The sequence below is a fragment of the Astatotilapia calliptera genome, chromosome 19 (assembly GCF_964374335.1).
Source record: "Astatotilapia calliptera chromosome 19, fAstCal68.1, whole genome shotgun sequence".
NCBI classification, from domain to species: domain Eukaryota; kingdom Metazoa; phylum Chordata; class Actinopteri; order Cichliformes; family Cichlidae; genus Astatotilapia; species Astatotilapia calliptera.
The window spans coordinates 29,178,432-29,202,934 of NC_137440.1; the positions used below are offsets into that span (position 1 = coordinate 29,178,432).

At 40.0% G+C, this 24,503-nt stretch overlaps 1 protein-coding gene across 2 annotated transcripts; it reads right to left on the minus strand.

The window, feature by feature from the left end:
• Positions 1-2,195: 2,195 nt before the first annotated feature.
• Positions 2,196-24,488, minus strand: lrrc9 (leucine rich repeat containing 9). Of its 2 annotated transcripts, none has more exons than XM_026151027.2 (33): positions 23,996-24,488; positions 23,831-23,891; positions 23,516-23,734; positions 22,949-23,089; positions 22,153-22,216; positions 21,984-22,054; positions 20,001-20,183; positions 19,227-19,382; positions 18,914-19,131; positions 17,099-17,230; positions 16,817-16,990; positions 16,623-16,737; positions 16,133-16,268; positions 15,903-16,043; positions 15,671-15,795; positions 14,709-14,888; positions 13,813-13,932; positions 13,468-13,659; positions 13,151-13,276; positions 12,844-12,984; positions 12,559-12,736; positions 12,253-12,473; positions 12,019-12,141; positions 11,809-11,939; positions 11,628-11,736; positions 11,397-11,536; positions 10,750-10,886; positions 10,078-10,295; positions 9,167-9,235; positions 8,146-8,271; positions 6,919-7,096; positions 4,981-5,107; positions 2,196-4,858 (listed from the first exon to the last, which is right to left on the minus strand). In XM_026151027.2, exons 1-33 carry the CDS (start codon positions 24,040-24,042, stop codon positions 4,825-4,827), a joined length of 4,533 nt encoding a protein of 1,510 aa, XP_026006812.2. In that variant the 5' UTR covers positions 24,043-24,488; the 3' UTR covers positions 2,196-4,824. The 2 variants fall into 2 exon arrangements, with proteins under 2 accessions (XP_026006812.2, XP_080149926.1); XM_080293800.1 differs by having other exon boundaries at positions 8,137-8,271.
• Positions 24,489-24,503: the final 15 nt, after the last annotated feature.

Consider the following 24,503-nt stretch of genomic DNA (forward strand, 5'->3'; position numbering starts at 1 on the left):
ATTTCTAATTCATATTTTATTTGTGTCCCTTGTATTGTGGTAACGAGTGATTTTCCCCAGTGTGGGATTAAATAGTCTCTATATCTGTTTTAGTCTTCAGGAACAGTTCTCCGGGCTTCTTTGAGGATATTGTTCCATTCTCTGTCAAGAAGATCCCACAGTAGTTCAGTAATGTTGAGTTGCGCACTCTGTGGAGGCCAGCCCATGACTGATAGTGATCCACTGTGTGTTCTTTTATCTGGGTATCCTTTATTGCATTGGCAGGGAGTTTAGAATCATTGTCATAATGAAAAATGAAGCTTTTGCCAATGAGATGTTTTCCAGGTGGTAGAACTGATGGTACTTTTCTGGGTTCATAACTCCATCAATTTTGACAAGATCATTACCATGATCACTTGCAGCCCCAAACCATGACATACTCCAAAAAGACCCGTTGTCACTGATCGTCAGCCTTTTCTCTGTTTTCCCTCTTCCCTATGAATGGCTTCTTGACAGCCACCCTTCCACTGAGACCATTTCTGACGAGGCTTCAGTAAACAGTAGATGGATCAACTGAAGGGACAGATGTAGATTTCTTAAAGAAATTACTATCAAATACTGTTCATCTGCTGTGGATAGATTTTAAGGTGTGCTACTTCTTCTGCCCTCAATTGGTTCAGTTTCCTCAAATTACAAGCTATGTACACCATCCTAAAATATCTCACATTTTGGAAAATGTTATTTTTTTTGCATGTTATCTTTGGCATTTTTCATTTAGCTAAAGCCAAATTATGTATTTTTGCTACAGGCTGCTGGCAACAAAGTGCCTAAAGATACAATTTCAAAAGGATTCTTTGCCAAGTTGTCTGTAATACTTATAGACTTGTTCATCCCTTGAGTTAGGTGCCTGTTTTATGGTTGAATGATTCATAGGTCAGTTTTAAATGACTTTAAAAAATGAAACATTCCTCTGAAAATGGTCAGGTACAAGGACTGGACTGAAAATGACTGAAAAAGCAGTCATTGTCCAAAGAATAACTTTAAAAATGACAAGATAGTCTGGTTTCTTGGAAGCAAAATATAAAGAAATTAGGGGTGGCTTAAGACTTCCACTCAGTACTGTAGATCAACAATTTAAGAATAGAAGTTCTCATTGTGAAAATGATATAATTACAACTATTGTATATCACCTCACTTATTTTGTGAAAACACTAACCAGCTTCATTTAGACCTTGTATAATTAAGTTCAGACATATACATTAAAACTAAACTTAAAAAAAAATACAGATACCACTCTTATAAAACAAAGGGGTTTACCATTCTAACCTGCTTTTCACTGAACAATGGAAAGACCATCCTTCTTTGCAATTATAATGACATCAAATGGCGCATCCCATGGGTTTGTTTATCTTCTTTATCCAAAACAATTTTTCAACTTGGCACTTGCCAGGATCTTTAAATGCCGTTTCTAAAGCGCTTAGTCGACCCTAATAACTGAGAAGGGATTAAGAATATTAATATTGCATTCTAAATCCTTGTTATCGTGTTCTTAACACAAAAAGAGCAAATCCAAGCAAGTGTTTTATTTCAATATAATGAAAGTGATTGTGGCAAAGTGTCTACTTAGAAAGAAGCGGGGCAAAAAGGGAGGATCATGAAGCGATCACTAAAAAGGCCAAGATACAAACACAAAGAAAAATAACAATCGGGGTCAAAAGAGATTAAATTGTTGTTGTTGTTGCTCAATGGGGCTCAGGGGATAAGGGTGGGCAGGAGGTCATGTTTCCTTGTCATCTTAAAAAGCGATTTCTATTCCGCATAGGACACAATAAACCATAATAACAGAAAAAAACTCATCAATAACGGCAACATGTCCACAATCCTCCCATAGCGCCGCGTATTTAAAATCATTGCTGTGTTTTTGTCAAAGCCCTCTGGTGAAGAATATCCACTTGAATTAACACTTAAGTCATTAAAGGAGAAACACATTGCAAATTGTATGAAATATGAAAGGCTGATACCAAATTACCCAAAAGCAAACCATCTGACAAAGCTCCGAAAATTGATTCCTGATAAATTTGCAAGAAAATTATGCATTCGTTCTCTTGTTTGGTTGTTCTGTTAACTTGTTTTTGCCATTTCGCAATACACTTTGCGTGATTGAAATAATGTTATTAATGACACACAAGTTCAATAATGTTATAAACGACACATGATTCCTGAAATGGAAAGCAATTAAGATTTAATGCCTCTGTGATGCGGGCTCTTATCCAAAATGTCTGCACAAAATAAAAGCATTTTCCTTTTCATTCTGACTGTCACTCTCACTCCATTCTTTTCTCTCCTCTTGCCAGTCACGATTTATTCCACAGGAAACAAATTACAGGCAAATCACAAGCGACAGCAATAACTCAATGACAGATTTCAAGAGAAGCAATATGTCAAGATAGAGGATGTATTTGTAAGGATAAAATGAACTTGGGCCATAATATGCACCTTTTGAGAACAAAATAATTTTCCTTGATGACTTGCAGTTGGTCGTCAATTGCAAGTTCATTTTTTCCAAAAGCAATTTCAACTCAAGTGATGATGTTGATGAAATTGTAGCCCCTATCAAAACACTTCTAAAAGTTAATACAGGTTGGCGAATGTGTAATGCATGTGGAGTGTAACGTCGGTCATCCATTACACATGCGGCGCATTTTCGACAAGCACTGCACAACGTGCGGCGTTAACCTCCGCATCAAACTTCAATCCGCGTCGTCACCCCTCTAACCTCCCCTCCAACACTTGAACCTGAGTAGATAGCTGTGAAAACGCGGTCCATTCAGCAATTATTCACAGAGTCTTGGACTAATGGTGCTCTGAATGCACAGACACAGCAAATGTAGGGAGTTAGTGGACCAGCAGTAATGGCCCCATGCAGAGCATGCGTTTTTCTGTGTGTGTGTGTGTGTAGCGAGGTTTTTGGGGGGAAGGGGGCAGGCATCATCTATAACAGATTCACAACAAGCTCAAACATGTCTAATTCTGAATCCAGATTACAACTGCAGAGGACAGCTCACTCCCCCCTTCTCCACCCCTCACTCTCACTCTCTGCGTCTCTTCTTCTCCTTCTTCTCCCTCTCGGTCACTCCTGCCTTCATATAAGGCAGATGAAAACATAACCTGTCACATTCCATCCCATTAAACCAGCAACAAACCATGTGGTCTACTCACATGGAGGAGCTAGGAAAGGCAGCGAGATAGACAGAGGGAGCAGTGCATCTGGGTTCGCACAGAAGTGATGAATTATTCACAATCTTTATGATAATGTCGTTTTAATGTAAGAAACACTGAAAGATATGCAGATATGAGACACGCCGTGCAAAGTGGCATGCTCACTATAAGCTTACACCACGCACGACAGGAATTAGAAATATATTTATAACCATCCATACTGCGCATACTGTACTCAAATATAAAATGTGTAATTATCCTCTGCAGTACCTAACGCATTAGAGCACTCACACTGAGCCCCCAAATCTCTCCTGTGCTTTTTTTTTTTTCAAGAGAAGTACATCAGCTGCCATTTGATGTCAGGCAGAGCAGGGTAATGACAGTGCACTCACTTGTGCAGTCATTAGCCCCGCTTAATGCTGGGAATTAACACAAATTAAGTGAAGTTAAGTACATGCATTAGGGGAGCTTGTTTGGGGAGAGCTTTTCACTTTTTCTACGTAGAGCTGGCTTATTTCTGGGATGTTGAGCAAAAAGGCTGCACGGAAAGAGAGACACAAAAGTGAAGTGCAAACATCCTCCTTCAGCTTACAGCATACAGGTCAAAACTCACTGACTGATTAGCAGTGTTAATGGAGCTCTAAGGACACCTAGTGGTCATGTTAACACCACCAATGCATAATCTCTGCAGCGAACACTGTCTTTTAAACTGGCGATTTCATAATTATATTCCTCTGTGTAATTTTGCACAAATTTTGTTATAAAACCTCAAGTTGCTATGTTGATCTAATGTATGATAGTCAGCAGAGCAACTGTGAAAGCAATGAAGCTTTTTATTTAAATGTTTCCCGTTGCAGTAAGGAGTTTTTACTTCACATATTTATGCCTTATGTGGCTTATTCAGACTGGTGTTTTTGTTGACTGTGGCACCACTAGATTATGCCAACAGGAAAACAGGAAGAATATATTTTAATGCTCCACTGAGCTAACATCATAAACACAAAGTGGAGTGGGTTCATTACAACACAGGAGATTTGCACGTTAGAGACGAAACTGCTGTGGGCTTTTCGAAAAGAGGCTAACATGATGAAACTGACAATCTCTGAAATCCATTTGGACCGTATTCAAGATTATATCTTTATCTGAGCGACTGCAGATTATTGTCCACAGAGAGGTGTGCTAAAGCTGGATTATCCACTTGTTGGGGATGCATCTGACCCGATGGACGCGGCATGCCAGCCTCACACGCCCTTACATCTGTGTGTTTTTTCTACTTGTTTGCAAAAGATGAGATGGCATTCAAAATGACACCAAAACCTCTCATCCTCAGATTACCATGGTTAGTGATCCGCATATAAAAAAAATGAAGTCTCAATCATTATATATGCATTTGAGAGGAAGGCACGACATGTGCCCCCCCCAAAAAACGGCCTAATTTACATCAGAGGCAGTTCAGTTTAAAGTGCTGCTTGTATTAACTAATAGTAATTTATTAAAACATACAAAAATCCCACGATTTAGATACACATAGATTATTGTTGTCATTAATTTCACACCAGGACATAAAAACACACAACAGCAATGGCCGCCATATGTGTTCACCTCGTGTTCCACCTCTTCTGATTCCTACTGGGGTGGAAGTCTACCGCCATTTGGGAATCTGGAATACAACAAGTGTAAACAAACTTTTAGTTTACTCTGAGTTCTTTTTAAAAGTTTTCCATCAGGAAAAATAAGGAGAAAAAAAAATCAGATATACACTGTTTTTTTTCTTTTACCAACCTGCTGTCTTGTTCTTGTTGTCTGTTCCCAGCAGTGGTCGGAATGTTGCTTCCTGTTCTTCGGTTGTGTCTGAAGTAAATATCAGTTTGGCCACTTCGAGCAACATTACTGTGTTTGTGCTTCTTACCTGGGTGGGGAGTTAATACAGGCGTAATATTAGATATCACTGAAACGTCTATCATTCTTACTGCGACAGAGCACAAAGGAGAACAGCTAATCTCTATATAACAAGTTACATATGGCAGCTGAAAACAAGGCATTTTTACATCAAGAAGAAAAAGAAACCCAATTCCAAGATTCCAAGACGTTAGGAAACTGTGTAAAACTAAAAACCGATTACAACAATTTACAAACCCCATAAACCAATAATTTTATTTACCGCAGAACACAGTAAATATCTCAAATGTTTAACCCTTGTATGGTGTTCGGGTCTGTGAGACCCGTGTTCAGTTTTTTCCAAAAGAAAAATTAAACAATTAATTATTTTTTCACGTGTAAATGTGTTGTGTCTTTCCACTCACTCCACTTGATTATAACTGATTTATTTATAACATTTTATATAAAAGAAAAACGAGAAGCACATTAATTCATAAATGTGATCTAACAAAGGGAAAAAATTAACCATGTTTGCTGTTCATATGTCTTGTAATTGGGATGAAGTAAACATCTGTTGAGTAATTTAACATAAAATTGTTTGATAGTGTTAATTTGGAAAGCCAAAACTCTAGCGGGTCCACCAGACCCATGAACACTGGCTGAGTAACAAAAATACGAACACCACACAAGGGTTAAACTGAGAAAATTAAAAATTTTAAGGAAAAATGTTTTCAAATTTTGAAGGTGATAGGAGCAACACCTCTGACAAAAGATAATTGGTAGAAAGGCGATAAAAGGCTGGAAAAAGTAAGTGGTACTAAGAAAAAACAGATGGAGGAACATTTTGCAACAGTTTTCTACAAAAAAACTCAACACAAAATTAAGAAGACTTTTAATATCTCATCGTCTACTGTACATAATATCAACAAAAAATTCTGAAATTCCAGAGAAATCTCTGTGCGCAACAGATAAGACTGAAAATATTGGATGTCTGTGATCTTCGGGCCCTCGGGTAGCACTGCATTAAAAACGGACATGATTATATCATGGAAATCACTGCATGGGCTTAGGAATCCTTCCTGAAATCATTGACTGTGAACACAGTTCACTCCGCCATCCGCAAATGCAGATCCAAGCTCTATCACACAAACAAGAATCCATTTGTGAACATGAGCCGTCTTCTCTGGGCCGAAGCTCTTTTAAAATGAACCGAGGCAAATTATAAAACTGTTCTGTGGTCAGAGGAATCCAGATTTTGCATTCTTTTTAGAAAGCAAGGATGAAAAATCCTCCAGAGTAAGGAGGGGAAAGACAATCAACACTCAGTTCAAAAGCCTCCATACCGGTTTTAGAGCAACATATGCACCTATCCAGACATCTTTTCAGCAAGACAATGCTAAACCACATACTGAACCTATTACAACAGCACAGCTTCATAGTAGAAGATGTAGTGCTGAACTAGCCAGCCTGCTGTCCAGACGTTTCACCAATCGAAAAGATCTGGTGCACCATAAAACCAAAAATCAAACAGCTCAGCAGATCCAGGACTATTCAGCAATATATTTGTCTCCCAAATGTCAAGCAAGTGATGTAGACATCAGTTCCCAGATGTTTATAGACTGTTGTTAAAAGAAGACCGACTGCTACACAGTGGTAAACATGGACCTGTCCCAACATTTTTAAATTGTGTTGCTGCCATCAAATTGAAGAGAATCTTTTTCTTGAATGGTACATTTTCTTATTTTAAAACTCTGATGTGTTTTCTGTGATCACATTTTATTCTATTTAGACTTTACACAGCATCCCAACTTTTTTGGATTTGGGTTTGTATGTTATACTCACATTTGTATGTGTAATGGTCTTCGTCTATGTTATTTTGCAGGACATTGTGCCCGTGCATCACATTCTGCGGCCCTCCGCTTACACTCATTACTCTTAGAGTGGGGTTGTGGGGCACGAGCAGTCCAGGAAGGTTAACTTCACTTGTAGGAAGGAGAGCTCCGGGATGATGGGAGTATGGCTTTAAAAAACAAGGAGGGAACAAGGAAAATGGACATAATTCTCCAGGACAGAACTGATGTGAAGCATAACATGCAAACATGATCTATTAAGTGCATCTAAGTTCCTCACTAGTATATGTATTCTAACATAAAACATTTTTTCTCCACTTTTCTATCTCTGCTGCTGTCCACGGTCCATGCAATGTGTCCACTACACCCTACACACTTGCCAGGGGACTGGGGATTAGATTGCTTGCTGTTCCACATATGTAAGCATCTTATAGGCCAACAGTAATTACTACGCATAAATAACAACATTTACATTCAAGCAAAGCAGCTACAGGCACAGATTGAAAGTGACAACTCAGATGGCATTCATGAGAGTCAACAGAGGGAGGGCTGCATTTGTGTTTTTAATGAGAAAACCCAGGATCTCTGCTCATTTCCATACTTACGTCTAACAAGCAGAGGGGGGTCGTGTTGACCTGGCTAATAGGGGGTAAATCCACTGGTGCATTATCGGCCGGGCACATTTCATCTAATCAGCAGGATGATGCTAGCAGGCTTAGACCGCTTTTAATTCAGTGCTGCGGGAGAATTACTGTCCCGGTTTCTCATTACATGAACATTAAATCAGTCATACTAATATCAGTCATACTATTCAGGGTGGCTGTGGTTTGGATGTTGGCATTTTGACTCTTCCAGCTGGACTACATCTTTCATGATAAGGCCCATTATGCTATTTTGCATACACAGTGTCTTCATTTGTACATTTGTAATTCAGTCAGAATTAAAATTCAACTAAAGTACAGTAGGAGAGGATAGGGGTTCGTATCTCAGCTATACGCTAACATTACATGTATTTGTTAAAATTTCCAAAGACTGAGGTCAAGAGTGTTTCCCACCTCTCTTAGAAACAAAACAGAGGGAAATTGGAGTTTTGCTGGCTCAAAGCAAGAGTTAAAATGTATCTTAAACATAATCTTTGGAAGAAAAAATTACTGTGTAACATTTAACAGGTGTGACGACCCTACGCATTGGATCGAGCATGCATTTGTACAGTTCTCACTGATGAATCAGCATTGAGGAGTTCCACCCTGGTTCTTTCCTCCAGAGTGATGTCCACACCATCCAGGACCTGCAGCTGGGGCAGGCGAAGCACCACTGCTGGTCTGTGGACAGAATTGCGTGCCACCTGAAAAACAAAACAAAACAAAACAAAAAGACAAACAAATGTTTGGTTAAACAGTCTGGCTATCAACCACTCCTCAGAAATATTAATTCTGGAGATGAGCCCAGTCTGCTTTGAGGCATCTGGGATAAATATGATGCTATGTGGCTCCCAGTGTATTTACCATGTTCCCAGCAGCTATTCCAGTGACCCAGCTGACAGCAGCACATAGGTCCCTTCCCAGCTGAGGGCACCCTGTATGCCAGGCTATACACCCAGCCTGTACAGCCACAGAACTGCCTGTTCCTGCAGGACACTTCTGCTTTGATGAGGTTGTGAGTGCATGCCAATGGATGTCCATTGAAAAAGGAGGAGACAGACTTTGGCTAGGGAACATAGCTAAAGGATCTCATGCGGTCAACAGCAGGAGGTATTGTCTCCAGGGTGGCTGTTGGCCTCTACCCCCTGGCAGGATTAACCCCACTACCACCACCACCCCCACCGCATGGGAACAGAAGGGGGATGAGATCGAGCAGTAAAGAGGCTACCGCAGCTGAGCATTACCCAGTGGACAATAGACAGGCCCTGGGCTGCAGGCACTGCTAAGGCCTGCATGAGCTCCAGATGGGTGATGTAACAGGGCCAATAGCACACAGCCATTTGGTCAACGAATTTGTCTCTGATGCCAGCCAGTTTGAGGCACAGCAGACGGTCCATCGTGTAATCACTTAATTTGGAACCTCAGAATTACCCTGTGTTAGCGTATCGGATTGTGAAAATGAGAACTCGGCGTGCTTTTGATCATTTGTTCAAGAGATCGTGAGTTCAAGATATGTTCTGTGACTGACAGCAAGTGGATGCAAATAAAGACAGAACCCACCCAATGGACAAACTGCCTATAAAACTTGTTAATACTCACAGGATTGCCAACAACAGAGAGCTCCTTCAGTGAGGGAAGAGTTTCTAATTTGTCAAGCTCTGCGATGTCCTGCAAAGAAGTAGAGAGGCAAAGATTATTTCAAAGTTCTTTTTTACTCATAACCCCTCATTTAGCTGTTCCTTGCTATGTGTTGATAACAGAGGCATTTGCATCAGGGCTGAACCTTTCATAATTTTGGTGTGGGCAGGATGGAAGCAGCTGATGGGAGAGATTACATGTGTGAGCCCTCATTAATCTCATGAGAGACTTTGGGCACGCAACAGGCCATGGGGATGTTTTCTCTCATTCCCAGCTTTATACTCGGACTTGGCTGTGATTCAAAGACGCCCCCACTGTGAGGAATAACGCTCTGGATGATTGCTTTATTTCTATGTCTTAATTGAATGCGTGAAAACATTAAGGAAGTGATGGGAAGAAGGAACCGGCAACAAAAGTGCAAATCACTCGCTCTGTGTGAGGAGATGCAGCCCGAGAAGCTGATTACACGTTGTCCTGATTGTTCCCCTGATTCTTTATACACACGGCCGTGACCTTCAATCAAACTTGATTCTCCTTAATGCGACCCCTTGCATGCCACAGTGGGTAGTAATGACTCATGATTACTATACTTCAAGTCTTACTTTGCAAATGCAGGGAAAAGTAATACTGCTGCACAGTGAACAAAATACATCTGACACATGTGAACCAATCAGTAAAAGTTGGTAGTAAATCGCAAAACTGCACAAAAGATGGCTGTGACCTCGGCGGTGACCTCAAGAAATCACGGCGTTCTGAGTTATTCATGCAGTTTAATTGAATATGCCGTTTCATTAAAATTGTGAATATAAACATTTTTTTAAAATCTAGCATGCGAGGAGGCTGCTACTACTACCTCTGCTGAAGCTGAATACCTGCAGCTTGTTCATGTCGAGGGAGAGCTTGCGAAGCTCAATCAGAGGATCGAGATGGTTCAGCTCCCGGATCCGGTTCTGTGCCAGGTGCAGCTCTAGGAGGAGAGCCTGGGCTGCGAAAGAGTTCTTGGTCAGAGTTTTAATCCGGTTTCTGTTCAACACAAGCTCTCTGAGTTGGTGAAGCCCTTCCAAGCCTTCCACTTGGTTTATCTCATTGCCTGTTGAGAGACCAAACTTTAGAAAATCAAAACGAACAGACATCCCAAACAGTACCCTAATATTTCTATATACTAACTACTAGAGTAAATTGCACACCCTGAAGAATATAAAAGGCAGAATTTTAGGCCCATATAAACACTTCTTGGGTATTTCTTGCTTGACTCGGCTGTAAACAGTGCTGAAATTACAAACCAAGCTTCCAAAGGTTTCTAAGAAAGAAAAGTAGGGTTGGCTTTGTGGGACAAATCACCCCAGCAAAGCAAAACTCAATCAAAAGCCATCAAAAGCTGTTGAAAAGAAAGTCAATCATTCTTTTCTTTGCGTCTCATCCCCCACCTGGCCTTAGGTCTATAGGGGAGACTTTGCTCTTTGCGCTTGCCTTTTCACAGCCTCTGTGTAGTGCACTTTTAAACGGCTTGCAGAGAAAAGGGTGGCAACGTCAACCATACATACCTTCAAGGAAGAGTGCTTTAAGATTGGTGAGCCTGCTGAGCTGCAGATTGGCCATATTAGAGATGCCATTGTGACTCAAATGAAGCACCTCCAGGCTTCCCATCAGTGGCTCCAGGCTGCCAGTGGGCCCAGTATCCCTTAAACGCAGTTAGAGAAAGGCCGTTTGAAATCTCGGTGGTTAAACGAGCACCTCGTTGTCCCTCCCGCTGCCACGTCTAACTGGTCAGACCTCACAGGTGCAGACCACATCAAGGCAATCACAGTCTGGCTAAACAAATGGATGGCTCTCACAGCACTACATTGTGTAGTGGTTCTGCACAACAAATATTTCATCTAATGTTTATATTAATCTACAGACTAAATAGGTTTTAATTGTTTAGTTTATTGTAGTCTTTACCTCAAAGGAAATGCCCCATTTTAAATGCTTACTTTTTTTATATATTAAAAAAGAATTTCTCTGACTGAAACTCTGACTATAAATAAATTCATCATAGTTTGCCAGCAGCTTCTGTTAAATTTAAGGCAGCTCACACATTGGCTGGTCAGTGCTGCCCCCTCATGGTTAGACTGCACAAAACTCTATTGAAATACTTTTAAAAGAAGCTTGTTTTTGCACAAAACCCATAAATAAAACTACACTAGATTACCTGCTGGCTTTAGATGTGCTCTGTTGGCTGTAGCCACTGGAGTGCACTTTGCTGTATAGTATCTGTCTGCTTGTCAGATGAGTCTGAGTCTTCTGCCTGGGCAGAATTGACTCTATGTGGTTATAGTTGAGACACAGAGCCTGTAAACAATACAACATAAATAATTTATTTGAACATGATGCATTTCCAGCCAGTGTATTACAGTGTACTGGCATTTGGTGCACTGTGTACTTTGATGTTGGGCAGGTGGATGAGGCCTGAGAAGGATGTGAGGTTGCTATGGTCTAAGTTGATGCAGCGCACATTACGGAAGAGTTCTGGTGGAGACAGATCAACTATCCTGTGAGAAAAAAAAATATTTTTAAGGCTTTATCTTTCTTTATAATCTGTTTTATTACAACACTGTTATTACCTAATGGAACAGGCCTGAAGGTTTAGGTGTGTGATTTCTGTGTAGTTTGAGTGGCCCAGCTTCTCTGCCACTGTGTCGGTGGTCAGTCTTCCCATAAACATATTCTTTGCGCTCTCACACTCACTTGCTTCCTAGAGAAAACAGCAGAAAAGAAGAGCAATTACAAAATACTGGAAACAACCACTGTAATATGACTTTTTAAGCTCATACCACTGCAATTCCATCCAGAGCTTTGAGGAAGGGGAGATGAAACACTACATATATTCGATAGTTTTCCAGTTTCTCCACTAAAGGGTTCCCACAGAGATCCAGGATTAGGAGGTTTGTCAATCCCTGAAAAGCAAAATGGTCACATAAGCTCACATAGTAAAATGAATTTAAATTAAATTCTACTCTACTTATTTCACCTTCTCATCCATTTTTAAATGTTAACTAGATGCTCACTTTCAGACAGTAGATGTCTCTTGATGTAGAGATCTGGTTGCTGCCGATGTAAAGTTCAAGGAGAGACCGAAGTCTCTGGATGCCATGAAGAGAAGCAATACAGTTGTTCTCAGCTGACAGAAAAGACAAGCTGGACAGCCCGTCGAGAGTTGAGACGTCCAGACTGGTTAGCCGATTCCCATCTACACTCAGTTTATTTAGGCAATGGAGTCGTGTGAGGCCTGAGGAAACAGTGACCAAATACAGACATGGAAACAATGACGGCACTGTGTGATTTCTCCTTGGGAAGCGGAGAGTGCGACTGACCACTGAGTGTGCAAATACTGTTGTTGTTTAGGGACAGTTCTTCCAGCTTCAGGCAGTTGTCCAGACCCTCGACTTTTGAGATCTCGTTATCATTAAAGGAGGCCCAGCGCAGGTTCACCAGCTTACTTAGATTGATCATCTTGGAAATCCTCTTGTTGTCAAGGTTCAGGGTGGTGATCTGGTCAGCAATTTGGTAGACACAAAAGGTAACGAAGATCAACATCATCCCACCTAGTACCGCTCCTAAAAACGTCTTTACTGAGAAGCCCACATGCTGAAGCTCACTTTTGCAGTCCAGTCTTGGTCCAGTTCTTTACCAAGACCCCAGGGTGATGGACTCAAATGATACAGGAGCTGGGCTGTTGACAGCAGACTAAGAGTGCGGGGACGGTCACTCTTGGTACGCGAGTGTGCCAGAAGAGACGCCTACGAGCAGTGTCAACGAGTCTGATTGAATTACCATACTTCACTTAAAACATTTACTTTAATCCATCAATTTTGGATTTGTTCATTTAAACAACGTCTCTTTACATAGATCAGCTCAACCAAATAAAATCTAGTATATAAGAAGGAATATTGACAAAATCTTCACCTGGTTAATTTTGGACCCAGCTGCCATCTGAACAGCTTCAGCAGCCTCCTCCTCTGCTACCAGCACATCATCCAGGTGTGTGAGGTTCATGAGATGGCCTAGTATGGTCATTCTGACTGCCTCGGGCTGGAAGAAGGGAAACATCTTCACTCAGTCACTTCTACAATTTGAGGCCACTTTCAGTGGTATAGTTTGAAACATAGACTCAGATTCATATTTTTAACATATATATTCTGAGCATATACACAGTATTACTATTGCTGAGGTTCAACCTTGAATATTTCGAGTTATTTTTTCTATTTGATCACAGCACACACCCTGTTCCAAGGATTGTATCGGGTGTCCAGTTTCAGCAGAGCAGGTGTGTGTTTTCTGAGCACAGCTGTATCCTCTCTGACCTTGGTCAGCTTGTTCCAGCGCACATCGAGTTGTTTGAGCTGTCCCAGCCCCCGCAGACCTTCCAGAGTCACCAGGTGGTTAAAGCTAGCGTCCAAAAACTCAAGATTTGGCTGTAGTTTAGGTAAGAGAGCAGGTGAGAGTTCCACTTTATGGCTATGCAGCCACTATTCAGTTTCACAAATAATAGAGAGGGACATCATAAAAGAAGCATTCTTTGACTTAAACACACTCTTAAGTGTTATCTTAACATTATTTTGTATTACCATGTGAGAAATGTCATCAAGGTGCGTGAACTCATTGAAGCTGACAGTAAGATGCCTTAGAGCCGTGAGGCTGGAAATCTCCTTTATGTTGCTCAGGCTGTTGCCATGAAGGTTAAGCACCTGGAGATTCAATGCAACAATGATGGTTCAAACTGAAATGAAACTGCTTCATATTCAACCTCTTATTTAAAACGGCAGTGTCAGGGCTCTGTGTGCGGGCAGGCAGAGAGGAGGATCCAAATGCAGGACTCGGAAAACGGAATGCAACTCAAAAACCTCAGCTTTATTGCTGGCCAGAAAACAAAACATGAAGTGAGGACTGAACACCGAAACCAAAAACACACAGGCATAATCTGAGGGTACGACACGACACTGGGCATGGGAAAACACAGGGCTTAAATACACAGGGTAGTAATGAGGAAATGGGCCACAGAAGGGAGACACAGCTGGGAGAGATCAGGGCTAACGAGACATGGGGAACAAAGCTGCACACACTAACATAAGACAAAGTCTTTCACAATAAAACAGGAAACATGAATCACAACTCAGAGACATGGACTCAACACAGAGACAGAAAATGAAACATGGAACTGAACTATACATGAAACCACCATTCCTAAAACATGGATAATAGAAACATGAAACTCTAATAATGATAATAATGATAATAATAATAATAATAATAATAATAATGATAATAATAATAATAATAATAATAATAATAATAATAAACATCACAACAAGAGAATGAGAAACAATCCAAAACACCAAGATAACTGAAACACAAAATACCAGAGAAACAAAGAATAATCCATGATGCAAAAGTGAACCAAAACATAATAAACTCAAAATACTGGGTCCAACGGACCCAGAACCGTGACAGGCAGAGCACTTACTGTGATTTGACTGAGGACATTGGCTCGGGCAACACTAAGCAGAATTTTATCATCCAAGCTCAATAACTTGGGCTGAGGTTTAAGAACAGGTTCCCTGTTGAGGACTTCTTTGTCCAGAGCAACATCATTGGAAGGATCTCTGTCTGTGCTATGGCTCAGCAGTGTAGGTTTGTCTTTGTCCTAGACAAGGCAAATCAAAATGTTTACAACATGTACTGCCAACAGATGCATTTTTTTAACTTCTTTTTTAAAATTAATATTATAATTAATAAATATGACGTCTAGATAGATAGGTGGGGAGCAACCAACACATACTCATCATAATTCATGCACAGAAACATAACCTGCACAAACAATTGCACTTTCATGTTTCTAAACTCTTAGTTTAGTTTAGTTTCCCACATGAAAACAAACCCATCAAATCAAGGGATGTAGCGCGAAAACTGCAGCTCAGCTGTCTGATCTCCAACCTCAATAAAAAATGTCCTTCATCTATTTAGAGGCTTCCAACCGATGCAGCTAACTCTTAGAAATGATGACGGCGGATATTTTAGATCTGTCACAGGCAGCAGATGAATAACCTGGTCTGTACAGACAAAAGTAAACACATTACATGTCAATAATTGAAGATCCAAAAGTCAAACTCCAGATCTGCCCTCATTTTTTCTGAATAGGAACTTTAAGTGCTTGATCTATGGCATCCAATTCACGATGAATGCGTTGAAGGTAAGCTGAGGTTCAGTACCTTGCCCACGAAAAACATGGGCATCACCAAATTTGTGATTACTAAATAACCTGCACTTCCTAAATCACAGGGATTGAAACTGAGATTTAGGCATGTTATCGCTTTAAATAATGCAGCAATTTTTCAATATCTAAATATTAAAAGATGAAGAAACACCGCCATAGAGAACAATTGTGTTTCGTCTGTGACAGTCAAAGGAATGTATGCAATAATTTACCTGAGTGATGTATTCATAATATATGATGTACTCGGGCAGGACAAGCTCGTGGTCAAACACAAACCACTGCCTTCGGCGGGGACTGGACTCAAGATCAGTGTGTGTTTTCTTGGAGCCAGGTCTTTCTGAATGAAAAGGACACAGAGATGTAAAAATAATTGGGAGTGAAGAAATAAGCAACAACAATTACAAAAAAGGCAACTGCTGTTGTTCCTTTTAATTCAGTGAATACCTTCACTCATTGCAGATCTGTGCTTTGTCTCCACACTGCGATACACAGAGTAAACTCCAGGATAATTGCTTCTGTCCACCGGTTCTCCATCTCGGATGGGCATGCTTCTACCCACGAACACTTTGGAAACATTGACCTGACCTACAAGCAAAAGAGCATTAGCAGTTTAGCTTCTAAAAAAACAGCATAAAAACATAATGAAATGAATGAAATCTGTAAAATGACCTCACCGTGCCTGAAGGGAATCGTATCCATGCTGTGTTTAGTGTGACCTTGGCTGGTCTGGCGAAGTGTGTACTCAATTCTGGACTGTTCGTTCAAACTCAGGCTATTGGAAAAAGGTATAGCACCCTCTTTTCCCATGGCCTAATTTAGAGAGTCATCGCGTAAAAAAGTGAAAGCGTGAGAATAACACAAGTCAAGCATATTCTTCTGTAACCCTAATGTGGTTACCTCTCCATACAGACACAAATCAGGCACACATAAAGTTTCACACAAATATAAATTTCCCTCATTTTAGTATTCATTGCAATCTGCTCCATAAATGAGCGTGATAATTTCTTTTTGCACATATCGTTTACTGCACTGTGTACAAGTGTGCAGGCGTTGAGTGATAAACTGTCTAATGTGTGGCTAATTAGCTTCAATTACTCCCCTAATTGTTAGTAGAATAAATGTGTGTGATAGGAGCTTGTGCATCCTTTCTGGTAGCACACATACCTTCTGCTGCTCTGTTGTTTTGAAGCCTTCCTGGAGAATCTGCAAAGTTTCATCCTTCTCACATTTTTCAGGGTCAACTATGTAGAATAAATACTCCAGCTGACGTCTGTAATTCCTGCTTAGAAAGAATAGAGTTACAGTATGAAGCTTAACATAGTCGTTAAAATCTGCTCATCATCTGTTTCGTGCCTTACTGGGAAGATAAATCTTCGCTGGCTAGCAAACGGTGAATCTTGTCCTCAAAGCAAAGTCTCAGTGCACTATTGTGGATGCGGATAACTCTATTCACCCTAATATCAGTGATGCCATACGTTTTGTAGTCTGATGGAGAGAAGCGGGAAAGTAGGAGGTCACAACAAGAAGTAAACCTGTCGGTCAGAGCAAAAGAGAAAAGAAGGAGAGTATATTTCCCATTTGTTACTCTGAATTGCATAGTGGTTACAGTTACAGTGGATGATACTGAACAGTAAAAGTACCAAGGATCTGTGGAGCAGCCCTCCTCCAAACGGATATTTCCAACACTTTCTAGCTCCATCAGTAGAAACTGCACCGTATACTCCATCCTATTTGTGGCTCGGGCCAAATCACGCTCGTACCAGATGTGAATCCTGAATATAAGATTAGGAACATCAATTTTTCAGATTAAAAGTTTCAGTTTAGCTCTGTGCTGTCCCCTAAGAGATCAATTTACATACAGGGAGTGCAGAATTATTAGGCAAATGAGTATTTTGTCCACATCATCCTCTTCATGCATGTTGTCTTACTCCAAGCTGTATAGGCTCGAAAGCCTACTACCAATTAAGCATATTAGGTGATGTGCATCTCTGTAATGAGAAGGGGTGTGGTCTAATGACATCAACACCCTATATCAGGTGTGCATAATTATTAGGCAACGTCCTTTCCTTTGGCAAAATGGGTCAAAAGAAGGACTTGACAGGCTCAGAAAAGTCAAAAATAGTGAGATATCTTGCAGAGGGATGCAGCAGTCTCAAAATTGCAAAGCTTCTGAAGCGTGATCATCGAACAATCAAGCGGTTCATTCAAAATAGTCAACAGGGTCGCAAGAAGCGTGTGGAAAAACCAAGGCGCAAAATAACTGCCCATGAACTGAGAAAAGTCAAGCGTGCAGCTGCCAAGATGCCACTTGCCACCAGTTTGGCCATATTTCAGAGCTGCAACATCACTGGAGTGCCCAAAAGCACAAGGTGTGCAATACTCTGAGACATGGCCAAGGTAAGAAAGGCTGAAAGACGACCACCACTGAACAAGACACACAAGCTGAAACGTCAAGACTGGGCCAAGAAATATCTCAAGACTGGTTTTTCTAAGGTTTTATGGACTGATGAAATGAGAGTGAGTCTTGATGGGCCAGATGGATGGGCCCGTGGCTGGATTGGTAAAGGGCAGAGAGCTCCAGTCCGACTCAAGACGCCAGCAAGGTGGAGGTGGAGTACTGGTTTGGGCTGGTATCATCAAAGATGAGCTTGTGGGGCCTTTTCGGGTTGAGGATGGAGTCAAGCTCAACTCCCAGTCCTGCTGCCAGTTTCTGGAAGACACCTTCTTCAAGCAGTGGTACAGGAAGAAGTCTGCATCCTTCAAGAAAAACATGATTTTCATGCAGGACAACGCTCCATCACACGCGTCCAAGTACTCCACAGCGTGGCTGGCAAGAAAGGGTATAAAAGAAGAAAAACTAATGACATGGCCTCCTTGTTCACCTGATCTGAACCCCATTGAGAACCTGTGGTCCATCATCAAATGTGAGATTTACAAGGAGGGAAAACAGTACACCTCTCTGAACAGTGTCTGGGAGGCTGTGGTTGCTGCTGCACGCAATGTTGATGGTGAACAGATCAAAACACTGACAGAATCCATGGATGGCAGGCTTTTGAGTGTCCTTGCAAAGAAAGGTGGCTATATTGGTCGCTGATTTGTTTTTGTTTTTGAATGTCAGAAATGTATATTTGTGAATGTGGAGATGTTATATTGGTGTCACTGGTAAAAATAAATAATTGAAATGGGTATATATTTGTTTTTTGTTAAGTTGCCTAATAATTATGCACAGTAATAGTCACCTGCACACACAGATATCCCCCTAAAATAGCTAAAACTAAAAACAAACTAAAAACTACTTCCACAAACATTCAGCTTTGATATTAATGAGTTTTTTGGGTTCATTGAGAACATGGTTGTTGTTCAATAATAACATTATTCCTCAAAAACACAACTTGCCTAATAATTCTGCACTCCCTGTACACTGTCTCTGTATCTCATCAAAAATGCAAACTCACTCATCTAGCCTCCTGGTCCATAGTTTGAGTCGTTTCCTCAGCGCTTCAATCTTAGCGTGTACTTTGTGCTCCGTGGCTGGATCCTGACTTATGCCACTGATTGATTCATTTCTTTCTGTTAAGCCTTCATCCAGGTGTGGTGGCCCTTCTTCTACGCTTTCTGACAGGCAGGTAGGTTTCTTGCAAACAACTGGCCCCACGGAGAGCTCACGTTCGAGCTAGAAATGCATCCAAATTATAATCGTTCTGTGCACACAAACACCTGAAGCTTTTTAGAGCTGCTACAAAAAGACATTTTATGGAGAGTACATACAAATTTAAGGGCACGAGTGAGAGTCTTGATGCATTCTTCAGGTGACTGCGATAGAGTTTTCTTCCTCTCTATCAGACTGAGCCGGGTCTCTGCTAGTTTCCTCTGAGCTGTGCGTACACGCATATTGTAGTACATCATTTTTTTCATCACTGCAGACTAAAAGAAAAATGAAAAAAAAAACCCTCTTATTTCAGGCTAAAACAAAATAACAGATGCATCAAATATAACTGTTAAATATCTTTGTAAAAAACAAAAATATCAAATGTGGCAGATTAAAGAAAGAAAAAAAAAAGAAAAACAAGAAAACAAAATACATCCACTAAAAACATGTAGCTTATTTTTATAGAAACCTAGAAGAAATACCATAAGGCAGGGGTGTCAAACATAAGGCACAGGGGCCAGAATCAGCCCACCAAAGACTACAAACTTGCCCACTGAATGGCTCTGGAAATGTGAAGGACATACATTTTAGAATTTTATCTGTATTTTTAAAAGTTTTGGAGCTTTTAATACAGATAAACACCAAATCAAATAAATAATACACAAAAAACAGAAAGCTCCTGTTTTTTTACCACTATAGAAATTTAGGCGTTTTTTAAAATATATTACTAATATTTAGGTATTTATTCACAGACAAAGGAAAAAAAAACCATTCTGTCAATTAACAATTTTTTATTTTATTTTATACCAAACTTTTTCTGTAATTTTACAAATTTATTTCAAACAATTTAAACCCAAAGCAGCATAAAAAAAAAGCTTGGATCTTATCAGTACCTCAGCTGCTTCCTTGATTTGCTTGCTGGAGACGTCGTAGATGTCGAGTCGCTGGAGGCTTGGCACGTGGTAAAGAATGTGCGTGTCATAGTTACAAAGGAGACACACCGGGTTTGGGGTTGACGTGGGGTCTTTCAATGCTAACTCACTCAGACGGGGCAGTCGGGCAAGCTGGCTCAACTCCTGTTACAGGAAAAGATTCAAGACTCAAGGTCAATTTTAAGGCTCTTCTAATGGGCAGGCCTCAGCTTACATCAACAATCCCATTTGTTCACATCCAGCTCCCAGATCTCTCCGATCCTACTGGCAGAGATCTCTTACACATCCTAAGGTCATGTTTCAAACAAAAAGGTGACAGAGCCTTTGCAGCCGCTGCTCCACGTTTGTGAAATCAATTACTGCATGACATAAAAAGACCCCCCCCCCCATCTCTGCTTTTAAGTCTAGGCTCAAAACCACCTTATTCTCTGACCTTTCCCGTCCACTAAGCTCCCCTCTGCTTGTTGTCGTTATGTGTCTGCACATTTGTTGTTAGCCCTTTGATCTGTACTCTGTCTTCAATTTTTACTTTTTTATTTGATGTTTGTAATTACATGTGGATGCATGTATATAGGATTACTCATTTGTACAAAACCTGGTCAATGAAAGCTATGTTTACATGTGATTTCTAAATAAATATTATTTACTTACTAGGACAGCAAAGTTTCTGCATATCCTAAGTACGTTTACCCTAAAGGACACTTTTTTTTTTGTTCTCAACAGAAACAGAAAATTTAAAGTATTTTAAACAAAAACAATGACACTGCATATATTCCCCCCCCACTATAAGATAAATTACATTTCCAGAAGTCACTGCAATATTAGTAATTATAAAGAAACTATCATGATCGCTGCATACTGAAATGGATGTTTCAACACATCATCTTGACGATAGCACTTCTATTCTTTTCTACATTACCTACACTTAAGAAGAGCTAAAAAAAAAAGATGTCACATTGTATTGACATGGTGGCGAGATTTTTTTCTTGATCCTGTAGTTACGGTGGGGTCTTTTGAGTGAATGGTGATAATCGTGTTTTTTATAACAAGCCGGGTGCAGAGGAAAAGGTGGAGATCTCAGGTGTTACGTCAATCAGAGAAGGAAACAAAAAAACTTTTCTGCGTTTCTTGACAAAACGACCTTGAACAACAATGATCAGAGTCATCTGAATGAGCCAACAGGTACACCATTAAATGTATAATATAAAAGTGCCAATTTGAAAAACAAAACAAAACAGGAAAACCTATGTAGTCTTTTAGGAATGTATATCACTAAACATATAATGGCAGAAATCAAAATTATACTGCCTAATACCTTATTGAAGGTCTTATTGAGACAGCATATTGTTGTAATGATTGAAAATCCGAAAAGACCCAGACCTCAACGTTTCACAAGAATTCAGGAATGCCCTTTGTCAAGCTACAGATTTGAATAAGATAATAAGCTGGTTTAGGGCTAAAGGTGGATTGCAGGAGCAAGATCTGAGGTGTTAAACCAATCAGTCACAGAGATACGAAAACCTTTGTGCTTCCTGTCAAAATGTCCTTGAAAAAACAATATTCACGTGTGCTGTGAAAGCACGTCTCAGCTGAAGCATGCCTAAAATGTGTAACTAACACAAACCTGCACATTAAAAAAAATACTCTTAGGCATACTCCTAAGATATATTATTTAAATAAATGCATTCATGAATGTATATCATTGAATGAGGAATGGGGGGGAAAAAATGAAATTATGGCGCACAATGCCTCAATAAAGGTCTTGCGTTGCACGCCTGTTGTTGAAATGATTGAAAATGTGAACTAGCCGAGACCCCGGCATTCTCCCAAGAATTTAGAAATGCCCTTTTGTCAGACCAAGGATTTTAATAAGATTTTACAAAATAAGTAAGAAAAGTTTTTAGAGAAAGTATTTCAAAAGCATGTTTTCATTTTTAATCTTACCTTAAAGGAGCTGATCTTGTTTCCAGACAGATTGAGTTTCTGAAGGTTGACATTAGGATCAAGGCTGTGCCCTTAGAAGAAGTTAAAAATTATTTGATTGCCATCATTATTTTTCACATAGCTCGCCGAATCTCCATCAAACTGAACACAAATTACTCTGAGAACATACCGATCTTTTCAATAATGTTGTCAGCAAGGTTTAGTTCTTTAAGGTCTAGAAGTGTGTCCAAGCCCTTTAAGAGAAAACAACAACAACAACCACATGTGGAGACTAAGTTAAGCCTTTCTGAAGGTCTTTCAAAGTTAACTTTGGAAATTGGCCGATTTTTCAGTCCAGTCATTATACCCGATCATTTTCAGACCAATGTTTGTTTGTTTAGCCACTCATCACTGACCCATGAGTCGTTCAAGTATTTGAAAAAAGCACCTACCTCATGGGATGAACCAGTGTTGTCTCTAAGCACTTTTTAAATTGGTTCTTTACAAAAAAAGAGAAAACCAGACAAGTGGAGGGAAAAAGGGAGACCTCAAAAAACTATCTACACCATCTGAAATTGATGGAATTATTTAGGCAGAAATGTACCATCAGCCTTTGAGCCACCATTCAATACCATCTGGAAAGTATCTGATTGACAACTGCTTCATTTTCCAGCAATGATCCCAAACACATTGCCAATGCAGTAAAGGTCTACCTTGTCATGCTAAGATGGTCATATCAAATATTGACTTTCAAGCTTTTCAGAATTCTACAAACTGTTTTTGACATATATTATCATATATGTTTGCATGTTTCAATAAATTGCTGCACCTGCTGTATTTCCCATTTTCCTAGCAAAATATAAAGAAATGAGTGGTGGCCCACAACTTTTGCACAGTACTATGTGTAAAAGAGCAGTTTTGTTCTGCTAAATAATTAAAAATCTTGCATTACAAACACAGAAAAGCAAAGGAGATACAACTCTAACCTTAATCTTAGTTATGCAGTTGTTATTGATCCACAGCACCTCTAGGTGAACCTGCAAGTCCAGATTCTTTATTTCACAGATTTTGTTCTCATAAAGGTACAGTTTCTCCAGCTGCAGGCAGTTCTGTAGTCCAGATATTTCCTGCAATAAAGAGAAAGTAGATTGTTTGATGCATGTGGCACAAAACATACATGCTTAAATGTGCATGTGACACCTGTTTATATCAGTCCTCATATAGTTCATATTTCTTTCACGGTTTTCAGACTTTTTGGGACAAAAAAAATCAGTGTATCCATGCACCTCCTCCTTTTTCAATCCAGCTCATTCATAGTTATCACCCTGCCTGCAGGAACACCTGCACGTGTGTCTTTGTCAGCTGGGGATAATTATGCTTAACACACAGGATTCAATGGTGGTGTGAACTAATATTTCATATTTTATAGGTGAAAGAGACCCATTACTAAAGAATCTTCACTTGCATCCACATGGCAAAATATCTAAAGGACAGGAATGATTCAAGCTATCACCAGTTGTTGTTACCAGCATTTATTAGCATAGCGAACACACCGTCAGATGGCACTGGACTATCCAGAGCTCCTGAAGCAGAGGACAGCACTCAAGCCCATCAATGTGCTCTATGTTCTGGCCTATTATGGTAAGCTGGGACAGCCTTGGGAAGAAGGAAAGGCCAATCATGCGGGGGAAACCAGAGAAGAACATCTCCAGTGATGTGATGTTGCTTCCCTCTTGTGCAATTTTTTCATAGGGGACTCCATTAGCCATGCACTGTTAATTAAAAACAGTAAAGAATGAAGTAAATAGGAGAAACCCGCACTGATTTTTTTATACGTATTCAAAACTGAATATTTATGTGATAGTTACCAGTTTTTTGATCACTTCCTCTTCACTGCGGTTCTTTTGCTTCTCATTTGACAACATATCTCTGCAATTAATTAAAAATATGTTGCTGAAAATATCCTGCCTTATTTTTACTGAGAGAAAACGAATGGACAAGTTAAAGTAGAGAGTTAGTACAGGTAAACCTACCTGTAATAACTGAGGTCAGCAAGTAAGAGTACGAAGTCACCACACATCAGCGCTAGCTGTGCTAGCTTCTAACGTTGTGCTTGTAAATAGTAAGTACGACGGGAGACCGTTTAAATATCAATCGGCTAAATTTAGTGTACATCTAAATCAAAATTATTTTCCATGGAGAACTGAACAGCAGCAAACCTCGCTGGTTGCTTTAGCCAGTGTTAGCCATCAGTCTGTATCCAGGCAAGAGCGTCTGGTTGCTAAGACAGACTGCAACTTTTTGAGGTCCTGCTCATATTAAAAGCGGCCGCATGAGGGCGCCATATGGCAAGGGACATTTTTTTAAACATCAAACCATAAAATGCACACAACTATTTCTCCTTTTAAAACATTACCATGGGATACATGAGGAATTTTTGCCACTTTTGAAAAACTAAAAACATATTCTTTTCGCATTATTAAAAAAACATCTTTATTATTCTCCTCTTTAGGCCATGTGTCCAGTTTTAATAAGCTAACT

Coding starts and splice junctions, on each gene's coding strand:
- lrrc9 (XM_080293800.1), bottom strand. CDS start 24,042: ATGTGTGGTGACTTCGTACTCTTACTTGCTGACCTCAGTTATTACAG. Junction 9,236..10,077: donor TCGACATGAACAAGCTGCAG/GTATTCAGCTTC, acceptor ACTTCTTTGCAG/GACATCGCAGAGCTTGACAA. Junction 8,272..9,166: donor TCTCTGTTGTTGGCAATCCT/GTGAGTATTAAC, acceptor TTTGTTTTTCAG/GTGGCACGCAATTCTGTCCA.